Source organism: Carassius carassius, chromosome 49, assembly GCF_963082965.1.
Source record: "Carassius carassius chromosome 49, fCarCar2.1, whole genome shotgun sequence".
In the NCBI taxonomy this organism is placed as follows: Eukaryota; Metazoa; Chordata; class Actinopteri; order Cypriniformes; family Cyprinidae; genus Carassius; species Carassius carassius.
The window spans coordinates 16,207,584-16,227,656 of NC_081803.1; the positions used below are offsets into that span (position 1 = coordinate 16,207,584).

Below are 20,073 nucleotides of genomic sequence, written 5' to 3' on the forward strand. Positions count from 1 at the left end.
TGAAGACTGTGAGTGCGCGCGCAGCCGGGGCTCTCTCTCGTACGCGCCCTGTCACTGTCACTCACCGATCAAATAAGGCTTTAAGAGCCGCCAAAAAAAAAGATCAATACAGAAAAACCCCTGGATTGGTTATATAACGTTGGACAGAATGTTGATCCGGCCATCGCGTATATTCAGCGCACATAAGGTAAACGTTTTGCAAACGTTTTTTAGAGAAATAAAAACAGGTCGACGAATCGATGCACATATTTTGCGTCGACGTATTTTTTGCGTCGACGTCATCGATGACCTCGACGCGTTGTCCCAGCCCTAATGGTCATACAATAATGTTATAGACTAAATTAAGAAAAACAATGTTGAGAGTGACAAAGGCTTATTTGCTATATATATATATATATATATATATATATATATATATATATATATTGTATACTTTCATAGGACCTTCTTCCTGAGTCTTATGCAGTAGCTAACAGTGTAAGCAGGTGCAGACTTTAAATGCCACCAGGGGGAGTTGTGTGACACCCATTTGTTAAGTATCTGATTGCAATCACACCCCTGTGTCGGAGCTTTCTGTTGCTTTTGCATCAGGCTCGAGACTGTTCTCTTGGTTGACGTCTCCATTTGAGTCCTTCACAGGTGGCTCAGTGCAGGTCTCAGAATTGTTCACCTCATCCTCTCTAGTCTCCTCTTGTGCTACAGTGACTTCTGATAGCATAAGGCAGGTCTCAGTTGGCTGCCCGTCCACTTGGCCTTCATCCCTGCATGGTGATTCACTCTCCTCTCTTACAGCATGTTGGTCAATGTTGTCATTATGATGCTGGAGACTAGAGATAATTCCTCTCAGGTGACAAACCTGGCAGGTGCATATCAGTGTGGTCAGCAACAATGCCAAACAGCCCACTGTGAGAGCAACCACAATCAGTACCAGGTTATCTTCACCAGCTGGTAGAGAGAAAATACAGTGTCCTTCCTTGGGTTTAGGAGTGGTCTGAGTGCAGACTGATGGTTTATTTGTTGTCACTGCAGAGTTTAGTTTGGTTGTCTGCCTATTATTGTTGGATGTTGCTGTGGTGCCATTTTTGTCATTTATCGTAGTTGAGGTTTCTGTTCTATTGACTGGTGTTGTGTTGTTGTTGTTATCTGTGGCTTTGATTGGTGTTGTGTTTTTGTTATCTGTGGGTTTGATTGGTGTTGTGTTGTTGTTATCTGTGGGTTTGGTTGGTGTTGTGTTTTTGTTATCTGTGGGTTTGATTGGTGTTGTGTTGTTGTTATCTGTGGGTTTGGTTGGTGTTGTGTTTTTGTTATCTGTGGGTTTGGTTGGTGTTGTGTTGTTGTTATCTGTGGGTTTGGTTGGTGTTGTGTTTTTGTTATCTGTGGGTTTGATTGGTGTTGTGTTGTTATCTGTGAGTTTGATTGGTGTTGTGTTGTTGTTATCTGTGGGTTTGGTTGGTGTTGTGTTTTTGTTATCTGTGGGTTTGATTGGTGTTGTGTTGTTGTTATCTGTGGGTTTGATTGGTGTTGCGTTGTTATCTGTGGCTTTGATTGGTGTTGCGTTGTTATCTGTGGCTTTGATTGGTATTGTGTTGTTGTTATCTGTGGCTTTGATTGGTGTTGTGTTGTTGTTATCTGTGGCTTTGATTGGTGTTGTGTTTTTGTTATCTGTGGGTTTGATTGGTGTTGTGTTGTTGTTATCTTTGGGTTTGGTTGGTGTTGTGTTTTTGTTATCTGTGGGTTTGATTGGTGTTGTGTTGTTGTTATCTGTGGGTTTGATTGGTGTTGTGTTGTTATCTGTGGCTTTGATTGGTATTGTGTTGTTGTTATCTGTGGCTTTGATTGGTGTTGTGTTGTTGTTATCTGTGGCTTTGATTGGTGTTGTGTTGTTGTTATCTGTGGCTTTGATTGGTGTTGTGTTGTATCTGTGGGTTTGATTGGTGTTGTGTTGTTGTTATCTGTGGGTTTGATTGGTGTTGCGTTGTTATCTGTGGCTTTGATTGGTATTGTGTTGTTGTTATCTGTGGCTTTAGCAGGTGGCGTTCTGAAGATCAATGCAAAGTATACAAAATAAACTGTTCTGGGGCTTATCATGGTTCTGCAAGACATAAGAGAAATAAGAAGTTTTGTTATTTTACTTTCTTTTAAACTTTAAGACATTATGTATACAATTTTCCTTCAAATCTATCTTCAAGATCAAATGAATGTCCCTGCCCCTGTCCCTTTAATCACCAACACTAAAGGGCACTTTTGGTCCTAACGAATCAATTTCTGTTGAGTTGATTTCTTATCAATGTCTTAAGTCGCTGGGGTATATTTTTATCAATAGCCAAAAAAAAATTTAATTGGCATTATCGATCTTTCTTTTATGCCAAAAAATCATTAGGATATTAAGTAAAGAACATGTTCCATGAAGATATTTTGTAAATTTCCTACTGTAAATATATAAAAACATATTTTTTGATTAGTAATATGCATTGCTAAGAATTCATTTGGACAACTTTAAAGGTGATTTTCTCAGTATTTAGATTTTTTTTGCACCCTCAGATTCCAGATTCTCAAATAGTTGTATCTCTGCCAAATATTGTCCGATCCTAATAAACCATACATCAAGACACTTAAGATTGGTTTTGTGATCCAGGGTCACACACACACACACACACACACACACACACACACACACACACACACATATACAGGGCTCCAAACTGTGATTAAAAAAAGTCGCATTTGCGACCATAAATATTAAATCACTTTTTTTTTTATTGCGAGTTAAGGCCTATGTATGTACGTTATCAATTTCAAAGTGTGCATGTAACTTTTTTCCATGCATTAAACTGAGACGATGCGCATCAAAGATTTAGTGGAAAAAGAGTTTCAAACAGTCCTCATCTCTGCCGCACAGCAGTGATCACACACACAGTTAAACAGCGTGAGAAAGAAAGACTTGAAGAGAAAATGCAGAAAAACAGCGTTTATTTCATGCACAACTTGAACAAACTACAACAGGTAAAGCTGTCTGCTGTGTGGATATTGGCAATATCATTAACAATTCTCATTTATAATCATTAATAATATGGCTGCTTCTTAAGATCTTAGGTCTATGCTGTGATCTGTTAATGTGTGAACTTCATTATTTGAAGCGCACTTGTCGTCTAGCAAACGCTAAAAGCTTTGTGCTTTGTTACTTTATAATTAACAAAGTATCAGCTTCAAAATGAATCCAAATTCATAACAAATTCAAACAACAAATGCAGTTTTGTCACCCTTTAATGCAGCAGGCTCGATTGCGAGCCTTAGTTCAAGCAGCACATGAACCTATCATACCTTTCTCTTTACTTCTAGAGTACATAATCAACATGAATTAACATCAAAAGGTAGGCTAAAGTACAATATTTTTAAACTGCAGAAAACGTGTAAAGCTTGTAAACATTGCAATGTAACACACATTTACCTCAGAATAACCCTTCGGTTTCACAGAACCATTTTTGGTTCCATAAAGAACCATTCAGGCAAAAGCTCTTTAAAGAACCATCTCTTTCTGACCTTATTATAATCTGAAGAACCTTCTTTCACCACAAACCTTTTGTGTAACCTAAAGGTTCTTCTGATTTTAATAGTTCTTTATGAAACCATTTAGACAAAAAAAGGTTCTTCTAATGGCATCATGAAGCACCTTTATTTTTAAGAGTGTATGAAAACATTTCCAGATTGCAAACTACACTCAGTGGCCAAGTGATACTTATTGTCCATGATATCTCGGGAAGTCGTGGCCTAGTGGTTAGAGAGTTTGACTCCTAACCCTAGGGTTGTGGGTTTGAATCTCGGGCTGGCAATACCACGACTTACTGTAGGTGCCCTTGAGCAAGGCATTGAACCCCCAACTGCTCCCCGGGCGCCGCAGCATAAATGGCTGGCCACTGCTCCGGGTGTGTGTTCACAGTGTGTGTTCACAATGTGTGTGGACTTTGGGTGGGTTAAATGCAGAGCACGAATTCTGAGTATGGGTCACCATACTTGGCTGAATGTCACGTCACTTTCATATTTGTACAGATTGGTACAGATTCTGTGTAATAAACAATGCGTGACTGTATATTTTAAGTTGGAAAAGACATTCAGTTCCCACTTTATGTGAACCCTAGTTCCCAGGTCATCTACAAGATGGATTTAAATGCTGATAAAGTCAAGAAAAGATAATACATAAACACATGACAGTAGGATTGAAAAGTTAAAATGTAAAATAAATAAATTATAATAATAAAAATAATGAAATAAACCTTGTTTATTCTGTGGCACCTAAAAAAAACTTTTGTCGCCTTAGTTTTTTTCTCATAGGAGCTAATGGCTCCTTACTCGATTTTTTTGTTTTGTTTGGAGCCCTGATACTGTATGTATGTATGTATGTATGTATGTGTGTGTGTGTGTGTGTGTGTGTGTGTGTGTTTGAAATTTTATTTTTGAATGTTTATTGTTGGATTATTTTTCTTGCTTAGTTCTTCATGTACAGCTGATTAATTTAATGCAATATATCATATTTTCTTTCATTTTTAATATATCCACAGTGTGCATGAATCTTAGTATATTAGTATTTATATATAATTTTATGTTCCTTAATTTATATACCATTTATCACAATTTATATACCTTTGCCACTTTTTTTATTAAATTACTTAAATAAAATTGAGTAGCTTAAAATAATAACAAAGTCTGTTTTTTCACTTCTGTTTGGGCTCTCATATTAGGCATGCACATTAACCGCTGTGTGGCTAAAGTCATTTTTTTTGTCATATTTAAGGCTAGTAATATGCAAAAGACTTCATTAGACAGCACATTTTTTTGTAAAGCATAATCCAGTGCATTTCATGGGGAATTCACCCATGATTTCAGCCTGTATTGACATTTAGTCTCTTTTTATAACCTTTAAGCTTTTATGACCATTGGAAATTCGAATGGATGGCTTTTAGTGATGGGCCATTCTTGAACGATTCGTTCATTTTGAATGAATCTTTAATGTGACTTGGGAAGAACAAGTCGTCTTGGAGAGTGATTTGTTCAGTCGCTCATGCACAAAATTCTATAGGTTCTGTACTGGTACTAGTAGCTCACCTGTGTCAGACAATGGAGTCGGAGCCGGAAAGAGAATTAATTAGTCGATCTCATGAGTCTTTGGGATTTCGAGTCGTTCATTCATGGGATACTCCACCCTAAATTTAAAAATTTTGTCATTAATCACTTACCCCCATGTCTTTCCAAAACCGTAAAAGCTCTGTTTGTCTTCGGAGCACAATTTAAGATATTTTGGATGAAAACCTGGAGGCTTGAGACTGTCCCATAGACTGCCAAGTATTTTACAGTGTCAAAGTCCATAAAAGGAATGAAAAGTCATCGTCAGAGTACTCCATCTGCCATCAGACATGCAATCTGGGTTATATGAAGCAACGGGAACACTTTTTGTAAGCGAAGAAAAGAAAAATAACTACTTTATTCAATAATTCCTTTGTCAACAGTCTCTGTGTCACTCCATATCACCATGCTGCGTATGCTCTTCTGGGTCCTCCGCGCCACAAGAATGCGCTGTTTTATTTCAAATCAAAGCTCAATACAATTTGAAAAAGCGCATCCTTATGGTGCGTAAGATTTTAATTATATTTAATAAAATGAACGAAATGACTCAAAAAGATTTATTCATTTCGCTGAACGAGACCCAAAAGTCCAAGTCGGATAAATGATCCAAACTTCCCATCACTAATGGCTTTGTCAAGCATTCGTCTTTTTATAGTTTTTAAGAGTCTAATAATAACAGTATTCGGTGGGTTTGCAGGCCATTGTTTCCATTTTGTCTGTTTTCTTCTCCCTCACAGATTCAAGACAGGACAGATTAATGGGGACTTACTCATATACCATGTCCTTCTCACCCTCAAACCGTACTACGCAAAGCCCTACGAGCTAGTAGTGGACTTGACGCATGCTGGTCCGAGCAGCCGCTTCAAGACCGACTTCCTCTCCAAATGGTTTGTTGTATTTCCAGGATTTGCTTATGAGAATGTGGCTGCCATCTACATCTATAACTGTAACACTTGGGTACGAGAATACACCAAATACCATGAGAGACTGCTGACAGGCCTCAAGGGCAGTAAGAAATTACTGTTCATTGACTCGCCCGCACGGCTGACTGAGTATGTGGAACCAGAGCAACAGAAGCTTCCGGCAGCTACTCTTGCACTGGAAGAAGACCTGAAGGTCTTTCATAATGCCCTAAAACTGGCCCACAAAGACACCAAAGTGTCCATTAAGGTGTGTGAAGAAAGATGAATACCTCTTCTTACAGCTTGGTTTCACTTTTTTTGATTTGTCTCAATATGTTTGATTCTGTGTGTCCTCCAGGTGGGCAGTACAGCAGTGCAGGTGACCTCAGCCGAACGAACACGAGTCTTGGGTCAGTCTGTCTTCCTTAACGACATCTACTATGCTTCAGAGATTGAGGAGATCTGCCTAGTGGATGAAAATCAGTTCACACTGACCATAGCTAACCAGGGCACGCCGTTAACCTTCATGCACCAGGAGTGTGAGAGCATAGTTCACTCGATTATCCACATCCGTACACGCTGGGAACTCTCTCAGCCTGACTCCATTCCCCAGCACACCAAAATTAGGCCCAAAGATGTTCCGGGGACCCTTCTCAATATCGCCCTCCTCAACCTGGGCAGCTCTGACCCCAGTTTAAGGTGATCAGTTATCCTAAAACATATTTAAATCAACAGTTGTCAGATGTTTTCCAGTGAACACATTCTTGAATATTTCTGTCTTTGTTTTGTTTTATAGGTCTGCAGCTTATAACCTCCTGTGTGCCTTAACATGCACCTTTAACCTGAAGATTGAAGGCCAACTGCTGGAGACCTCCGGCCTCTGCATCCCTGCCAATAACACCCTCTTCATCGTGTCCATTAGCAAGACTCTAGCAGCTAATGAGCCTCACCTGACCCTGGAGTTCCTGGAAGAGTGTATCTCTGGTTTCAGCAAGTCCAGTTAGTGTCCCATTAAACCCTCAATTAAACTCAAAATACCCTTGAGATCCTCCAGCCATTCCAGATCATTACTTGCATTCTCTGTTTTATATATGGAGTTAAGAAGTGTTCTGGTAACCAATAACTTTCCTCTGTAAATGCAGGTATAGAACTAAAGCACCTGTGTTTGGAGTACATGACTCCCTGGCTGCTGAACCTGGTACGCTTCTGCAAGCACAGCGACGATGCCAGGCGTCAACGAGTCACTGCCATTCTGGACAAACTCATTACCATGACAATCAACGAAAAGCAGATGTATCCATCCATTCAGGCCAAGATCTGGGGAAGTCTGGGACAGGTAACAGAACTGAAATGTATTTATGCATTTTGCACAGTAAAATGTCACGCTGTCTGGTCTCTGTTTCCCTGAGTCTCCACTAGTGGTCTCACTTCCCCATAGGCACCTCACCGTAGGCACTACAATTCCCACAAAGCCTTGTCCCTTCATCACAGTAATTGCACTCCTGTTAATTGCACTCAGGTGTCTTCACTTGATAGTCATTACCCTGCCTATATTAACCGGTCTTTTCTGTTGTCTTTATGGAGTCCTTTCTTTCCGTCACCCAGTTTCCTCACCTTCCGAGTTCCTCGTCTTCCAAGTTCCTGTTCCCGTTCCTGTTCCTTCCCTGTTTGTTATTTGTTGGATGGATTTATGTCTGTTACGATCTGAGACCCAGTGAAACGCAGGAGACGAGAGATCCAATCGCAGTATGGGTTTTAATGGGTAATCCAAAGAGAAATCAACAAGCAGGGGTCAAAACCATAAATCCATCCAACAAATAACAAACAGGGAAGGAACGGGAACAGGAACTCGGAAGGCGAGGAAACTGGGTGACGGAAAGAAAGGACTCCATAAAGACAACAGAAAAGACCGGTTAATATAGGCAGGCTAATGACTATCAAGTGAAGACACCTGAGTGCAATTAACAGGAGTGCAATTACTGTGATGAAGGGACAAGGCTTTGTGGGAACTGTAGTGCCTGCGGTGAGGTGCCTATGGGGAAGTGAGACCACTAGTGGAGACTCAGGGAAACAGAGACCAGACAGCGTGATATTAAAGCTGCTTTGATAAAATCTGCATTGTATAAAGCACTATATAAATAAAGGTGACTTAACTTATGTGACACATGCATTGAACGCCTCTGATTTGGGGTTTTGCAGGAGGTGTGTAAAGGCTTATGAGGAACTGCAAAATAAATATGTGAATAACACATTTTCACGATTAACACAAGTTCTGCATTGCTTTTTGCCATTCCTTAGTCATATTCATTTAGCACTCACTTCCTTAAAGATATGTACTTACACTTTAGAGAGCATGTATATGTTGAGATGATGGCCACTTCCTGTGTCTGCAGATAACAGATCTACTTGATGTAGTTCTGGACAGTTTTATTAAAACCAGTGCAACAGGAGGTCTCGGATCCATCAAAGCTGAAGTGATGGCAGACACAGCAGTGGCTTTGGCCTCTGGTAACGTCAAACTGGTGTCTAGCAAGGTATGCACACACACACACACACACACACACACACACACACACACATTTTGTAAGGAACAGGCTGAGGTCCAAATTTTAAGAAGGCAACACAAAGGATGTTACATGATGTGATTCTGTAACAACAGCTCTAATTATATAAGCACTGTGTGGTTTGGTTGGTTTCTTTCTCTCTCGCTGTTGTTCTTATGCTCTTTAACCACCTTGGGCCCTATTTTAACGATCTGAAACGCAAGTATCAAGCGCAAAGCGCAAGTAACTTTGTGGGCGGGTCTTTGGCGCTGTTGCTATTATGCCGGCGGAATAAATGACTCTTGCGCCCGACGCAAGTTTCAAAGAGGCATGTCTGAAGTAGCTTCATTATTCAGAGGTGTGGTTTGGGCGTAACATGAAATAAACCAATCAGAGCTTCATATATCCTTCCCTTTAAGACGAGACGCGCATATTTCATAGCGGATCGATATTTTAACGGCGGATCTTCCAAGGCGCGCGCCAGGTGCGGTGCAGAGCTGAGGAGACAGATGTTCTCGTCTGGCCATAAAACACAGGTGACATTGTATGGGGATAGGAGAAACACAACCTAATAAGCTTTGGTTTAACAGGCATATAATAATTTTGTAAATGTGTAATCTAGATTTAAAATGCCTATTTTTCAAAGAGTCCTGGCCGAGAATTGACAGCATTTACAGATTGAAACAACAGCAAATCAATGATTCTTCTTCGCGTGACAGAATAATATATTTAAAATGCCAATATATTATTCCATTGAAATGGAACTGCGTACATAAATGCCATTTTTCCCAATTCGGTTCTTGCAAGTGAAACGAGAGTAAAACAATTATCAGACCAGAGGGAATATTCACAAAACCATTTTTAAGACAACCTAAATAAAAAGGCAACAATCCCAGAATAGTTTTTATAAATATTTCGATAAAAAATAAATTTTCCTTCTAAAATACAAAAATAATTAATTTTATTAATTATTATACAATTTATAATTAAGAGTTAAAGGCTTACAATCGGATTTAAATCTTAAAGCATCCAGAGAAGAAAGAAGTAGATAGGAATCTAATTCATACACCACATAACTGTATATAAGTAAAGGCAAGACATAGTAGAAACTTCTCTTTCTTACATTTCATGTTTCTAAAATAAAACCCAAGCTTTATTTCATTTTTTTTCTTTAAATGAGTTATGTGAGACTCAAAAGATAATTTATCATCGATAATGATGCCAAGATAATTAAATTATTTTACTAACTTAATCACATTGCCTTGTGAAGTCTGGAGAGGAATGCACGCACACACGCTACACTATGGCCATTGCGCGCTTAAAATAGCATCTGATAACATGCGCATTGCGCCATTGACTTTAGACCAGGTTTTTTTTGGTTAGTTGCGCAAACGTTTTATTGAACTGCAAGATAGCATCAGGGACTATTTGCACCGGATCACGCCTTCTTTTTTGCGCCGACCCGCCCAGGGAGCGCAAGTTCAATCTGTAGTTTGACAACGTGCGTCTGTGGAGGGAAAAGTCCGCTTTGCGCTGGTGCAAAATAGGAATGATACTTGCGTCAGTGTACAAAGTCAATTGCGCTGGGTGCAAGATAGGCCCCCTTGTCTGTTTCTGTTTCTCTCTGTCATTAGAGATAGTGATGGTGCTCAGGTCATGGGCTTTTGGTTGGTTCATTATGCTCAGCTGGGTTCTGTGAACAATACAAATTCAACATTGAATAATTATTTCAAACAAATTCTTAATTTCCAAGCAGAACAATCCTAAAAGCTGTTCTAATGTTAATGGGAAACAGGATTTTTTAAATTTATTTCTTTAATATTCCTTTATGTATTGTTATTTTATCCATTGTTATTTTAGTATTATTTATACATTTTATTATATATATTTTTTTGTATTTATATATAAATTCTTATATATTTTAGTATTGTTTATTTACTATACTATTTAAGTTTTTTATATTTCTATTTTCAGATTTCTTTTTAATTACATTTTTAATAATTTCATGCTTTTGTAATTTTTTTATAACAGTTTTAGTACTTCAACTTATTTGAGTAAGTTGCCAGTAAGTTTAGGTTTTTCAACTTCTATTTATATAATGTTAAATATGTTATATTCACCATTCTATTTTGTTTTATGTAAACTTTATTTAATTTACTGAAGCAGATTTGTAATAGTTTATTATTTAACATTTTTTAGTTTACCACAACAATGCTGGAATTCTCTCATCTAAATTTAACTTCATGCTGATCCACAGGTGATCATTCGGATGTGTAAAATCATTGATAAGACGTGTCTATCACCCACACCGACACTGGAGCAGCACCTGATGTGGGATGATATCGCTATCCTGGCCAGGTATATGCTCATGCTGTCCTTCAACAACTCTCTGGATGTAGCTGCCCACCTGCCCTACCTCTTCCATGTTGTGACCCTGCTGGTGGCCACTGGGCCTCTTTCACTGCGGGCATCCACACATGGCCTGGTTATCAACATCATCCACTCCCTCTGCACATGCTCTCAGCTGAGTTTCAGCGGTAAGCTGACATTTTTGATAGATGTTTTCATGGACCAGTGATTTATTGATAACTGAAGTCTCTTGTTCTTCTGCTGTGCAGAGGAGACCAAGCAGGTGTTGCGTCTAAGTCTGACAGAGTTCTCCCTGCCAAAGTTCTACCTGCTGTTCGGCATCAGCAAGGTCAAATCGGCTGCGGTCATCGCCTTTCGTTCCAGCTACAGGGATCGTTCGTTTTCTCCAGGCTCCTATGAGAGAGAGACCTTTGCGCTGTCATCCCTGGAGACGGTTACCGAGGTATTGCTGGAGATCATGGAGGTATGGTATACTTCATAATCAGGCGTGGTGTGGTAAAGAAGTAAGTGAAAAAGCTATTATATAGCTATTTAATATCAGATTTGTGTTGCTTTGCACAGCATTTTGTACTTATTGTTCACGTGATGCCTTAAGTTGGTTTTGCAGTGTTCTTTCAATAAAGTGCTAGTAGTACTGTTAGTACAACCCGAATTCGGGAAAAGTTGGGACGTTTTTTAAATTTTAATAAAATGAAAACTAAAGGAATTTCAAATCACATGAGCCAATATTTTATTCACAATAGAACATAGATAACGTAGCAAATGTTTAAACTGAGAAATTTTACACTTTTATCCACTTAATTAGCTCATTTAAAATTTAATGCCTGCTACAGGTCTCAAAAAAGTTGGCACGGGGGCAACAAATGGCTAAAAAAGCAAGCAGTTTTGAAAAGATTCAGCTGGGAGAACATCTAGTGATTAATTAAGTTAATTGATATCAGGTCTGTAACATGATTAGCTATAAAAGCTTTGTCTTAGAGAAGCAGAGTCTCTCAGAAGTAAAGATGGGCAGAGGCTCTCCAATCTGTGAAAGACTGCGTAAAAAAATTGTGGAAAACTTTAAAAACAATGTTCCTCAACGTCAAATTGCAAAGGCTTTGCAAATCTCATCATCTACAGTGCATAACATCATCAAAAGATTCAGAGAAACTGGAGAAATCTCTGTGCGTAAGGGACAAGGCCGGAGACCTTTATTGGATGCCCGTGGTCTTCGGGCTCTCAGACGACACTGCATCACTCATCGGCATGATTGTGTCAATGACATTTCTAAATGGGCCCAGGAATACTTTCAGAAACCACTGTCGGTAAACACAATCCGCCGTGCCATCAGCAGATGCCAACTAAAGCTCTATCATGCAAAAAGGAAGCCATATGTGAACATGGTCCAGAAGCGCCGTCGTGTCCTGTGGGCCAAGGCTCATTTAAAATGGACTATTTCAAAGTGGAATAGTGTTTTATGGTCAGATGAGTCCAAATTTGACATTCATGTTGGAAATCACGGACGCCGTGTCCTCCGGGCTAAAGAGGAGGGAGACCTTCCAGCATGTTATCAGCGTTCAGTTCAAAAGCCAGCATCTCTGATGGTATGGGGGTGCATAAGTGCATACGGTATGGGCAGCTTGCATGTTTTGGAAGGCTCTGTGAATGCTGAAAGGTATATAAAGGTTTTAGAGCAACATATGCTTCCCTCCAAACAACGTCTATTTCAGGGAAGGCCTTGTTTATTTCAGCAGGACAATGCAAAACCACATACTGCAGCTATAACAACAGCATGGCTTCGTCGTAGAAGAGTCCGGGTGCTAACCTGGCCTGCCTGCAGTCCAGATCTTTCACCTATAGAGAACATTTGGCGCATCATTAAACGAAAAATACGTCAAAGACGACCACGAACTCTTCAGCAGCTGGAAATCTATATAAGGCAAGAATGGGACCAAATTCCAACAGCAAAACTCCAGCAACTCATAGCCTCAATGCCCAGACGTCTTCAAACTGTTTTGAAAAGAAAAGGAGATGCTACACCATGGTAAACATGCCCCGTCCCAACTATTTTGAGACCTGTAGCAGAAATCAAAATTGAAATGAGCTCATTTTGTGCATAAAATTGTAAACTTTCTCAGTTTAAACATTTGCTATGTTATCTATGTTCTATTGTGAATAAAATATTGGCTCATGTGATTTGAAAGTCTTTTAGTTTTAATTTTATTAAAATTTAAAAAACGTCCCAACTTTTCCGGAATTCGGGTTGTAGTAACTGATCTGTGTTCACAAGAAAATGGTGGTCTAGTTCATTTAAACACTTACGTTTTATACTCAGACCTTAAAATAAATATCAATTGTTATGCATTCTTTTGTTTCATTTCTCTATATATTTCTTTGTTTGCCGTGCTTAAAAGTGTTAAATGGTTTGACTGGGTTTTTCTCTTTGTGTTTAGGCATGTATGAGGGACATTCCAGGTTGTAAATGGCTGGACCAGTGGACCGATCTGGCGCAGAAGTATGTAAACTGCTCTGTATAAATTAATTTTTAAATAATTTACTAATAAACTATAAGTAAACGAGTTTGAGTTCCCTGGTATATGTTCAAATGTGCAGGTTTGCATTTCAATACAATCCGTCCCTGCAGCCACGGGCTCTTGTGGTATTTGGCTGCATAAGTAAACGGGTCACACATACTCAAATTAAACAAATCATACGGATCCTGAGCAAGGCCAGTCCTCTCCTTAGCATCGACCGGGTAAGAACCTTTCTACACTGTCAGTTTTCCTTTGAAGCAGCTGTATTGTGTACTGTAATTGCTCTGCTCTGGAAAGAAAGTAGTACATTTTGATGTGCTATGCTGTATGTTCTGATCGTCTTGGGTGATAATTTTGCCATCTAGCTTTTCAGTAATCCTTTTTGTCGTTTAAAAAGAACTGTTTTTTTTTTTTTCTTAGGGTTTGGAGAGCTGCCTGAAGGGTCCTGATAACTATAACAGCCAGGTGCTGATCGAAGCAACCGTCATTGCCCTCACTAAACTACAGCCTCTACTCAACAAGGTATCAAATTACAGTGTTCTTCTAGATAAGACTGTGTGTGTGTGTGTGTGTGTGTGTGTGTGTGTGTGTGTGTGTGTGTGTGTGTGTGTGTGTGTGTGTGTGTGTGTGTGTGTGTGTGTGTGACTTGTTTAACTATGTGGTGTCACTCAGGACTCACCAATGCACAAAGCACTATTCTGGGTCGCTGTGGCCGTGCTGCAGTTGGATGAGGTGAATCTGTACTCAGCTGGAACTGCCCTGTTGGAACAAAACCTACACACACTCGATAGTCTGCGAGTCTTCAACGACAAGGTTCTAATATAACACTCTCTCATATGTCAAATTGTAGCACATGCACAAACATATGTAGTCCCCGGCCACTTGGAAACCACCGGTTATTGGCCACCTTCGGTTACAGAATAAATTAATCATAAGTGACAAATACACTTCCAAATAAGGTCTTTGGTAAACAGTGTATAATTTGAAGTACTTAAAATTAAAGTTGACGTTTAGTTTACACTGTAGTATGCTAATGACACAACTACACAGAATATTTGAGCTTAAAAATTTAACGTGAACTAGTGAAGGCATAAGTATCTGTCTTGTCTGTCTCTCAGAGTCCTGAGGAGGTGTTTATGGAGATTCGTCAGCCACTGGAATGGCACTGTAAACAGATGGACCATTTTGTTGGTCTCAATTTCAACTCCAACTTTAATTTCGCTTTGGTCGGGCACCTGTTGAAAGGTATTGAGTGGGTATAATGCAAAAATATTTAAACATTGTGTGTGTTTGTTGGGAAACTATCACATTTCTGTTTGTTTTTGGCAGGGTTCAGACACCCATCTCCCACCACAGTGGCACGCACCATCCGGATCCTGCACATGCTGTTGGCTTTGGTTGGAAAACACTTGAACTGTGATAAGTTTGAGGTGAACACACAGAGCGTTGCATATCTGGCAGGTAAGGAAACCATTGCTATCTCCCACTTTTTCCTCTGTCTTCTCCGGTTTGTGTCTTTACGTTGGTTATTTAGGGTTATTGAGTAACGTTTGTGTATGTGCATTTGTATAGCCCTTCTCCCAGTGTCAGAGGAAGTTCGTAGCCGCTGCAGCCTGAAACATAGGAAGTTGTTGCTCCTCTCTGATGTTACCATGGAGAGTGTTCCCATGGATACGTTCTCCATACATCATGAAGATCCTAGCTGCAGGTACCACCTAGATAGCAGATTAGGGTGACTTTATACTATCATCTTTCGATGAACGGAAACCCTTTACTTCCCAGTTCATAAAGCATGATCTCTGTCATCCAGAATGCTGCAGGAAAGCCATATGTGGGCATCCCCAAACGTCTCAGAACGGTACTTGGTGGCCCAGTACCCCATAGTGGGGCAGATCAGCCCACGAACACGGAAATCCATGAGCCTGGACATGGGGCAACCTTCCCAGGTCAACACCAAGAAGCTTCTAGGTAACTCCATGTTGTTTTATGAAAACAATGTCCTAGATATAGACTTTGTTGGCCGATTTGAAAAAATTTATGCTGATGCCTTGACAATAAGACAAATGTGCTCTTGGTGTGCTAGCGATAAGATCAAATCAGCAGTGTGGTCATTTTTAAATTATTTTGCCTGAATGGTGATTATATTCATATTTTTGGGATAGATGCATTTAATTTGAGAATGCACATACAGTGACGTCCAGTGTATGATAGAGTTATCAGTCAGTAGCGTGTGCGCAGCCTCCCATATTGCCCATCCGCTAAGGTGTTTTATTTAGGTAGGCCTACTTGTAATAAAATGAAAAGTAAAATACACTATAACATGAGATATTCTGTATAAATAAAGCTGTAATGTCATAAAGTCATGAGTCGGTTTTGATTTATGTCGGCATTGGCTATCAGCCAAAATGATCTGATGAATATCACCATATCGGATATTAGCAAAAATCCAATATTGTGCATTCCTAGTTTTAATGATCTTAAAATGTTTCTCTTAGGCACCAGAAAAAGTTTTGACCATCTGATATCAGACAGCAAAGCACCGAAGAGGCCTGAAATAGAATCGGGTATCACAACACCGCCCAAGATGAGAAGAGTCGCTGAAAACGAATATGAAATTGGTGAGCGTCACAAAGAAGTGAAATGATTCTCTATGTTTGCATCCATTTATACATTTTTGTTTCCTGTTGAAAGAAACCCCAAGAATGTCACATCACCACCTGCGGAAGGTCTCAGTGTCTGAGTCCAATGTCCTGCTTAATGAGGAAGTTCTCACAGATCCTAAAATCCAGGCACTGCTTCTTACTGTGCTGGTAATGTCTTTCTTTCTCAGACTGAATTAAGTCTCTCTTTACACTTCCTCATTCACAGATGAGTTTGCATATAGAATTTAAATTTGTTAATTTTTATTTTTTATCATTTTCTGTTCCTCTGCCATTTCCATTAAACCCCTCCGCCAGCTGCCATTTCTTTTAACACCGATCCAAACCTCCATCCTCTGAATTTTGACTCATCTGTCTTGTTCAATGATTTTTCAGGCCACTCAAGTGAAAAACACATCGGATGAATTTGAGCAGAGGATCCTGTATGAGTTTCTAGCGGAGGCCAGTGTTGTCTTCCCAAAGGTCTTTCCTGTTGTGTAAGTCCGACTGCAGCTCATCTGCTCTTCAATACATTTGACACAGAATGATGAAATGAGGCTCTCATTGTTGTATGTTGACTTTTGTTTCAGTCACAACCTCCTGGACTCAAAGATCAATACTTTGTTGTCGCTGTGTCAGGACCCAAATCTTTTAAATCCAGTCCATGGAATTGTGCAGAGTGTAGTTTATCATGAAGAATCGCCACCTCAGTACCAAACGTCCTACCTGCAAAGTAAAGTGAAAATCACTACCACACATGCACATTTCTGTAGAAGGGCTGTACGAGTCTAAACTTTGATGATTGAAGGTCAAAGGCCTCGTTTACACTGCCAGTTAAATGTGACCCAATTGAGATCGGATCTGTTCTATGACAGTGTAAACAGGAAAAAAATGCATGCATTCGGATATTTCGAGATTGGTTTCAGGCCTCATTCATATGTGGAAATAAATTGGATATAAATCAGCTACGTGCCAATGTGACTGTCATGTAAATGAGGCATTGTGTTCTGTACGTTATTAAAGCTGCGACAATTTGGAACTTCTACGCAGTTTAATGACATCATATGTGACCCGTGTGTCAAAATAAGTGTAAATTTGCACAGGCTATTGAGCTACAGTCAAAAAAAAAATTATTAAAAAATTATTTGTACATTTTCTCCGCTTCTCGCGCTGACTGTTATCCAAAGTGCGTGCAAATAACGGTGACGGTGTGTGACCCCGATAAATACATATACAGTATTACAGTATTTCAGAATTCTAGCAGACATAATCTGCTCTGTTTTAAGCAAACGCTTGGGGGAAAACATCTGATGTGTAACATTATATTAGATCCATGCATTACAGTGACGTCTGTATCATTATCATAATGTTAATCTAACAATAAAAGAAAAGAGGAAATCACTCGCTGCACTTCATTGAACTGCTTTTGTAGTTTTAATAATCAATTTATTTGTAATGAACACACTTAAGTTATTTTTACATTTGATTGTTTTTCGTACATGAATGCTTGAGTTTAGATATAAAATGATAACGGTAATGCATTTTTTTGTTTGTTTCTAGGCTACTTGTACTGTTTTTTTTGCATCTGTTCTTATTTATAATAGCAAAGATAAAATAAAAATAGCTGTATTGTGATTATTAATATAGTAATTAATAATAAGACTTCAATATCGACTTCAAATGGGTGATTTTTTTGTCCGATTAAAACAAATAATAAATCATTTTGAAGTTCTTTTAAATGGAGAATTTTATGTTTCCCCCCAATTTTTTTTCTTAATTGCTCATTTTGACTTGTTTTGTCAGCACAAGTCACATTATTCTCATGAGGAAGCACATGTGGAGGCGGTACATGCCAACAATACATTCGCAATGTTTCAGGCGGTATGGCAAGTGTAAACACATGAATTAGATGTGGGTCACAATTGTAAACAGACTGCCAAAAACATTGGATATAGGCAACAAATCAGAATTGGGCATCAAGACCTGCAGTGTAAACGAGGCCATTAACTTTACTGATTGAGCAATGCAGGATCAGTGGATGTGAGAGTCCAATCAGAAGATGTGAAATTGGTTAAAAATGTGGTTATTGTGTGTGACAGGAAGATTTTTACATACTTTTTACTTACCTCTACAGCTTTTGGGTTTAATGGACTCTGGAGGTTTGCCGGTCCTTTCTCTAAGGTATTTGACACTGAATTTGTTCTCAAAATGCAACCGAGAAAAACATGGATCATAATCAGTTACTTAACTGCAGTTTTAGAATTAGAACATTTAATGAAAGGATAAAGATTATATGATTATATACTAGCTGCAGATTATAACATGAGTTGCTCTCTGTTCCACAGCAAACTCAGTTCCCAGACTATGCGGAGCTTATTGTCAAGTTTCTGGATGCACTGATTGATACCTATCTGCCCGGCATCGATGAGGAAACAAGCGAGGAGGGTCTGCGGACGCCCACCTCACCATACCCTCCACCTGTCCAGAGCCAGCTCAGCATCACTGCCAACCTCAACCTCTCCAATTCAATGACCTCACTGGCCACCTCCCAGCATGCACCAGGTCCGTATAGAAGACATAAATAAGTATATAAGTTTATTTTAAGTTATCTCTCTGTAACAATTGTGAGTTTTTCAGCAACTGTTTTTGCAGATCAAGCATGATTATGTCACTTCTTACATCAATCAATCAATCAATCAAGTAATCAAACTTTATTTATAAAGCACTTTAAAACCAAAGTGGACCAAAGTGCTAAACAGAAGAATAAATAAAAACATAACATACATAACTCATACAAGGCATAAAATACAAATGAAACCATGAAGAGACATAAAACATAACATAGATACAATAAAATAAACATCAGGTGTCAAAGACCAAGGAGAAAAGATGGGTTTTAAGATTATTCCACAGTTTCAGAGCTGCCCCAGCACAGGCAGTCCCCTCTAAGATTATGCTTTGGGCACATTCAGGAACAGTTGATCAGCTGACCTGAAAGAATGAGTGGGTGTATAAGTGTGTAACAGCTCAGAAATGTAGGATGGGGCGAGACCATTTAGGAATTAAAAAACAAATAAGAGAATTTCAAAATGGATCCTAACACTCCTCTTACATTGTTATGCATTTAGCTGACACTTTTATCCAAAGCGACTTACAGTGCATTCAGGCATTCATATGTGTGTTCCCAGGGAATTGAACCCACAACCTTTTGCACTGCATTGAGCCACAGGAACACGAGTCTAGAGGAAAAAGGCTGATCAAATAGTGTGAAGCAGATGAACCCATACACAGTAACCAAGTGGAATGCAACCATTTTTTTATGTGAAATGCATATGGTGTATGCTCTAAATCTATTGTCTGCCTCATAGTAGAAAGTACAATCTGCCTCTGTAGCAACAACTTTGCCGCCTTTTGTGTGTGCTTTTTGCATATCTTTTTATATCTTATTGGTCTGTACAGTATGGCTGAAAAGTTATTCACTCTTAAATTTAACTTATACAATTTAAAGCTTTAAATCAATGTTAAAATATAGGCTATATATCTTGACACTTCAGAAAACCATTTTGTTTGTTTGTAGCTTTGTATAATTATGCATGTATGTTTTTTCTTTGAGCAGGAATAGATAAAGAGAAGGTGGATCTGTCCCCCACCACGGGGCTGGCAGCTAGCGGACGCACACGCCATGGTTCAGCCAGCCAGGTCCAGAAACAACGCAGCACCGGCAGCTTTAAAAGACCTAGTATCAAAAAGATTGTATGAGACCTACAGCACAGCAGGGTTTAGCCCCTGCTGGTCCTCTGACATGCATTGCGCTGCATTTTATGCAGTTTCTCTTCACTTCTGCAAAACCCACCATTAACGGTTATCTTTAGGTTCTCTTGAAACTGTTCAGCCGTGCTTGCCAGGAATAAAAAAAAAAAAAAACTGAACGCCTGTTTTTAAACCAGTCACTGTTTGACCAAGTATGGAGGAAGTCCAATAAGTTTTA

General features: G+C 39.2%; 1 protein-coding gene across 2 annotated transcripts in view; it reads left to right on the forward strand.

Annotated features, from left to right (window-relative positions):
• Positions 1-20,073, forward strand: part of LOC132132857 (neurofibromin) — a 68,442-nt gene extending 48,369 nt beyond the window's left edge. For both annotated transcript variants that reach the window (XM_059545383.1, XM_059545384.1), the window contains 22 exons: positions 5,856-6,288; positions 6,379-6,719; positions 6,817-7,019; positions 7,163-7,356; positions 8,414-8,554; positions 10,821-11,100; positions 11,182-11,396; positions 13,366-13,427; positions 13,526-13,667; positions 13,867-13,968; positions 14,119-14,259; positions 14,565-14,691; positions 14,776-14,907; positions 15,019-15,154; positions 15,257-15,414; positions 15,942-16,064; positions 16,138-16,256; positions 16,482-16,582; positions 16,676-16,818; positions 18,220-18,266; positions 18,431-18,647; positions 19,702-20,073. In XM_059545383.1, the coding sequence (XP_059401366.1) occupies positions 5,856-6,288; positions 6,379-6,719; positions 6,817-7,019; positions 7,163-7,356; positions 8,414-8,554; positions 10,821-11,100; positions 11,182-11,396; positions 13,366-13,427; positions 13,526-13,667; positions 13,867-13,968; positions 14,119-14,259; positions 14,565-14,691; positions 14,776-14,907; positions 15,019-15,154; positions 15,257-15,414; positions 15,942-16,064; positions 16,138-16,256; positions 16,482-16,582; positions 16,676-16,818; positions 18,220-18,266; positions 18,431-18,647; positions 19,702-19,844 (3,700 nt within the window). In that variant the 3' untranslated portion in view covers positions 19,845-20,073. The remainder of the gene's footprint in view (positions 1-5,855; positions 6,289-6,378; positions 6,720-6,816; positions 7,020-7,162; positions 7,357-8,413; positions 8,555-10,820; positions 11,101-11,181; positions 11,397-13,365; positions 13,428-13,525; positions 13,668-13,866; positions 13,969-14,118; positions 14,260-14,564; positions 14,692-14,775; positions 14,908-15,018; positions 15,155-15,256; positions 15,415-15,941; positions 16,065-16,137; positions 16,257-16,481; positions 16,583-16,675; positions 16,819-18,219; positions 18,267-18,430; positions 18,648-19,701) is intronic.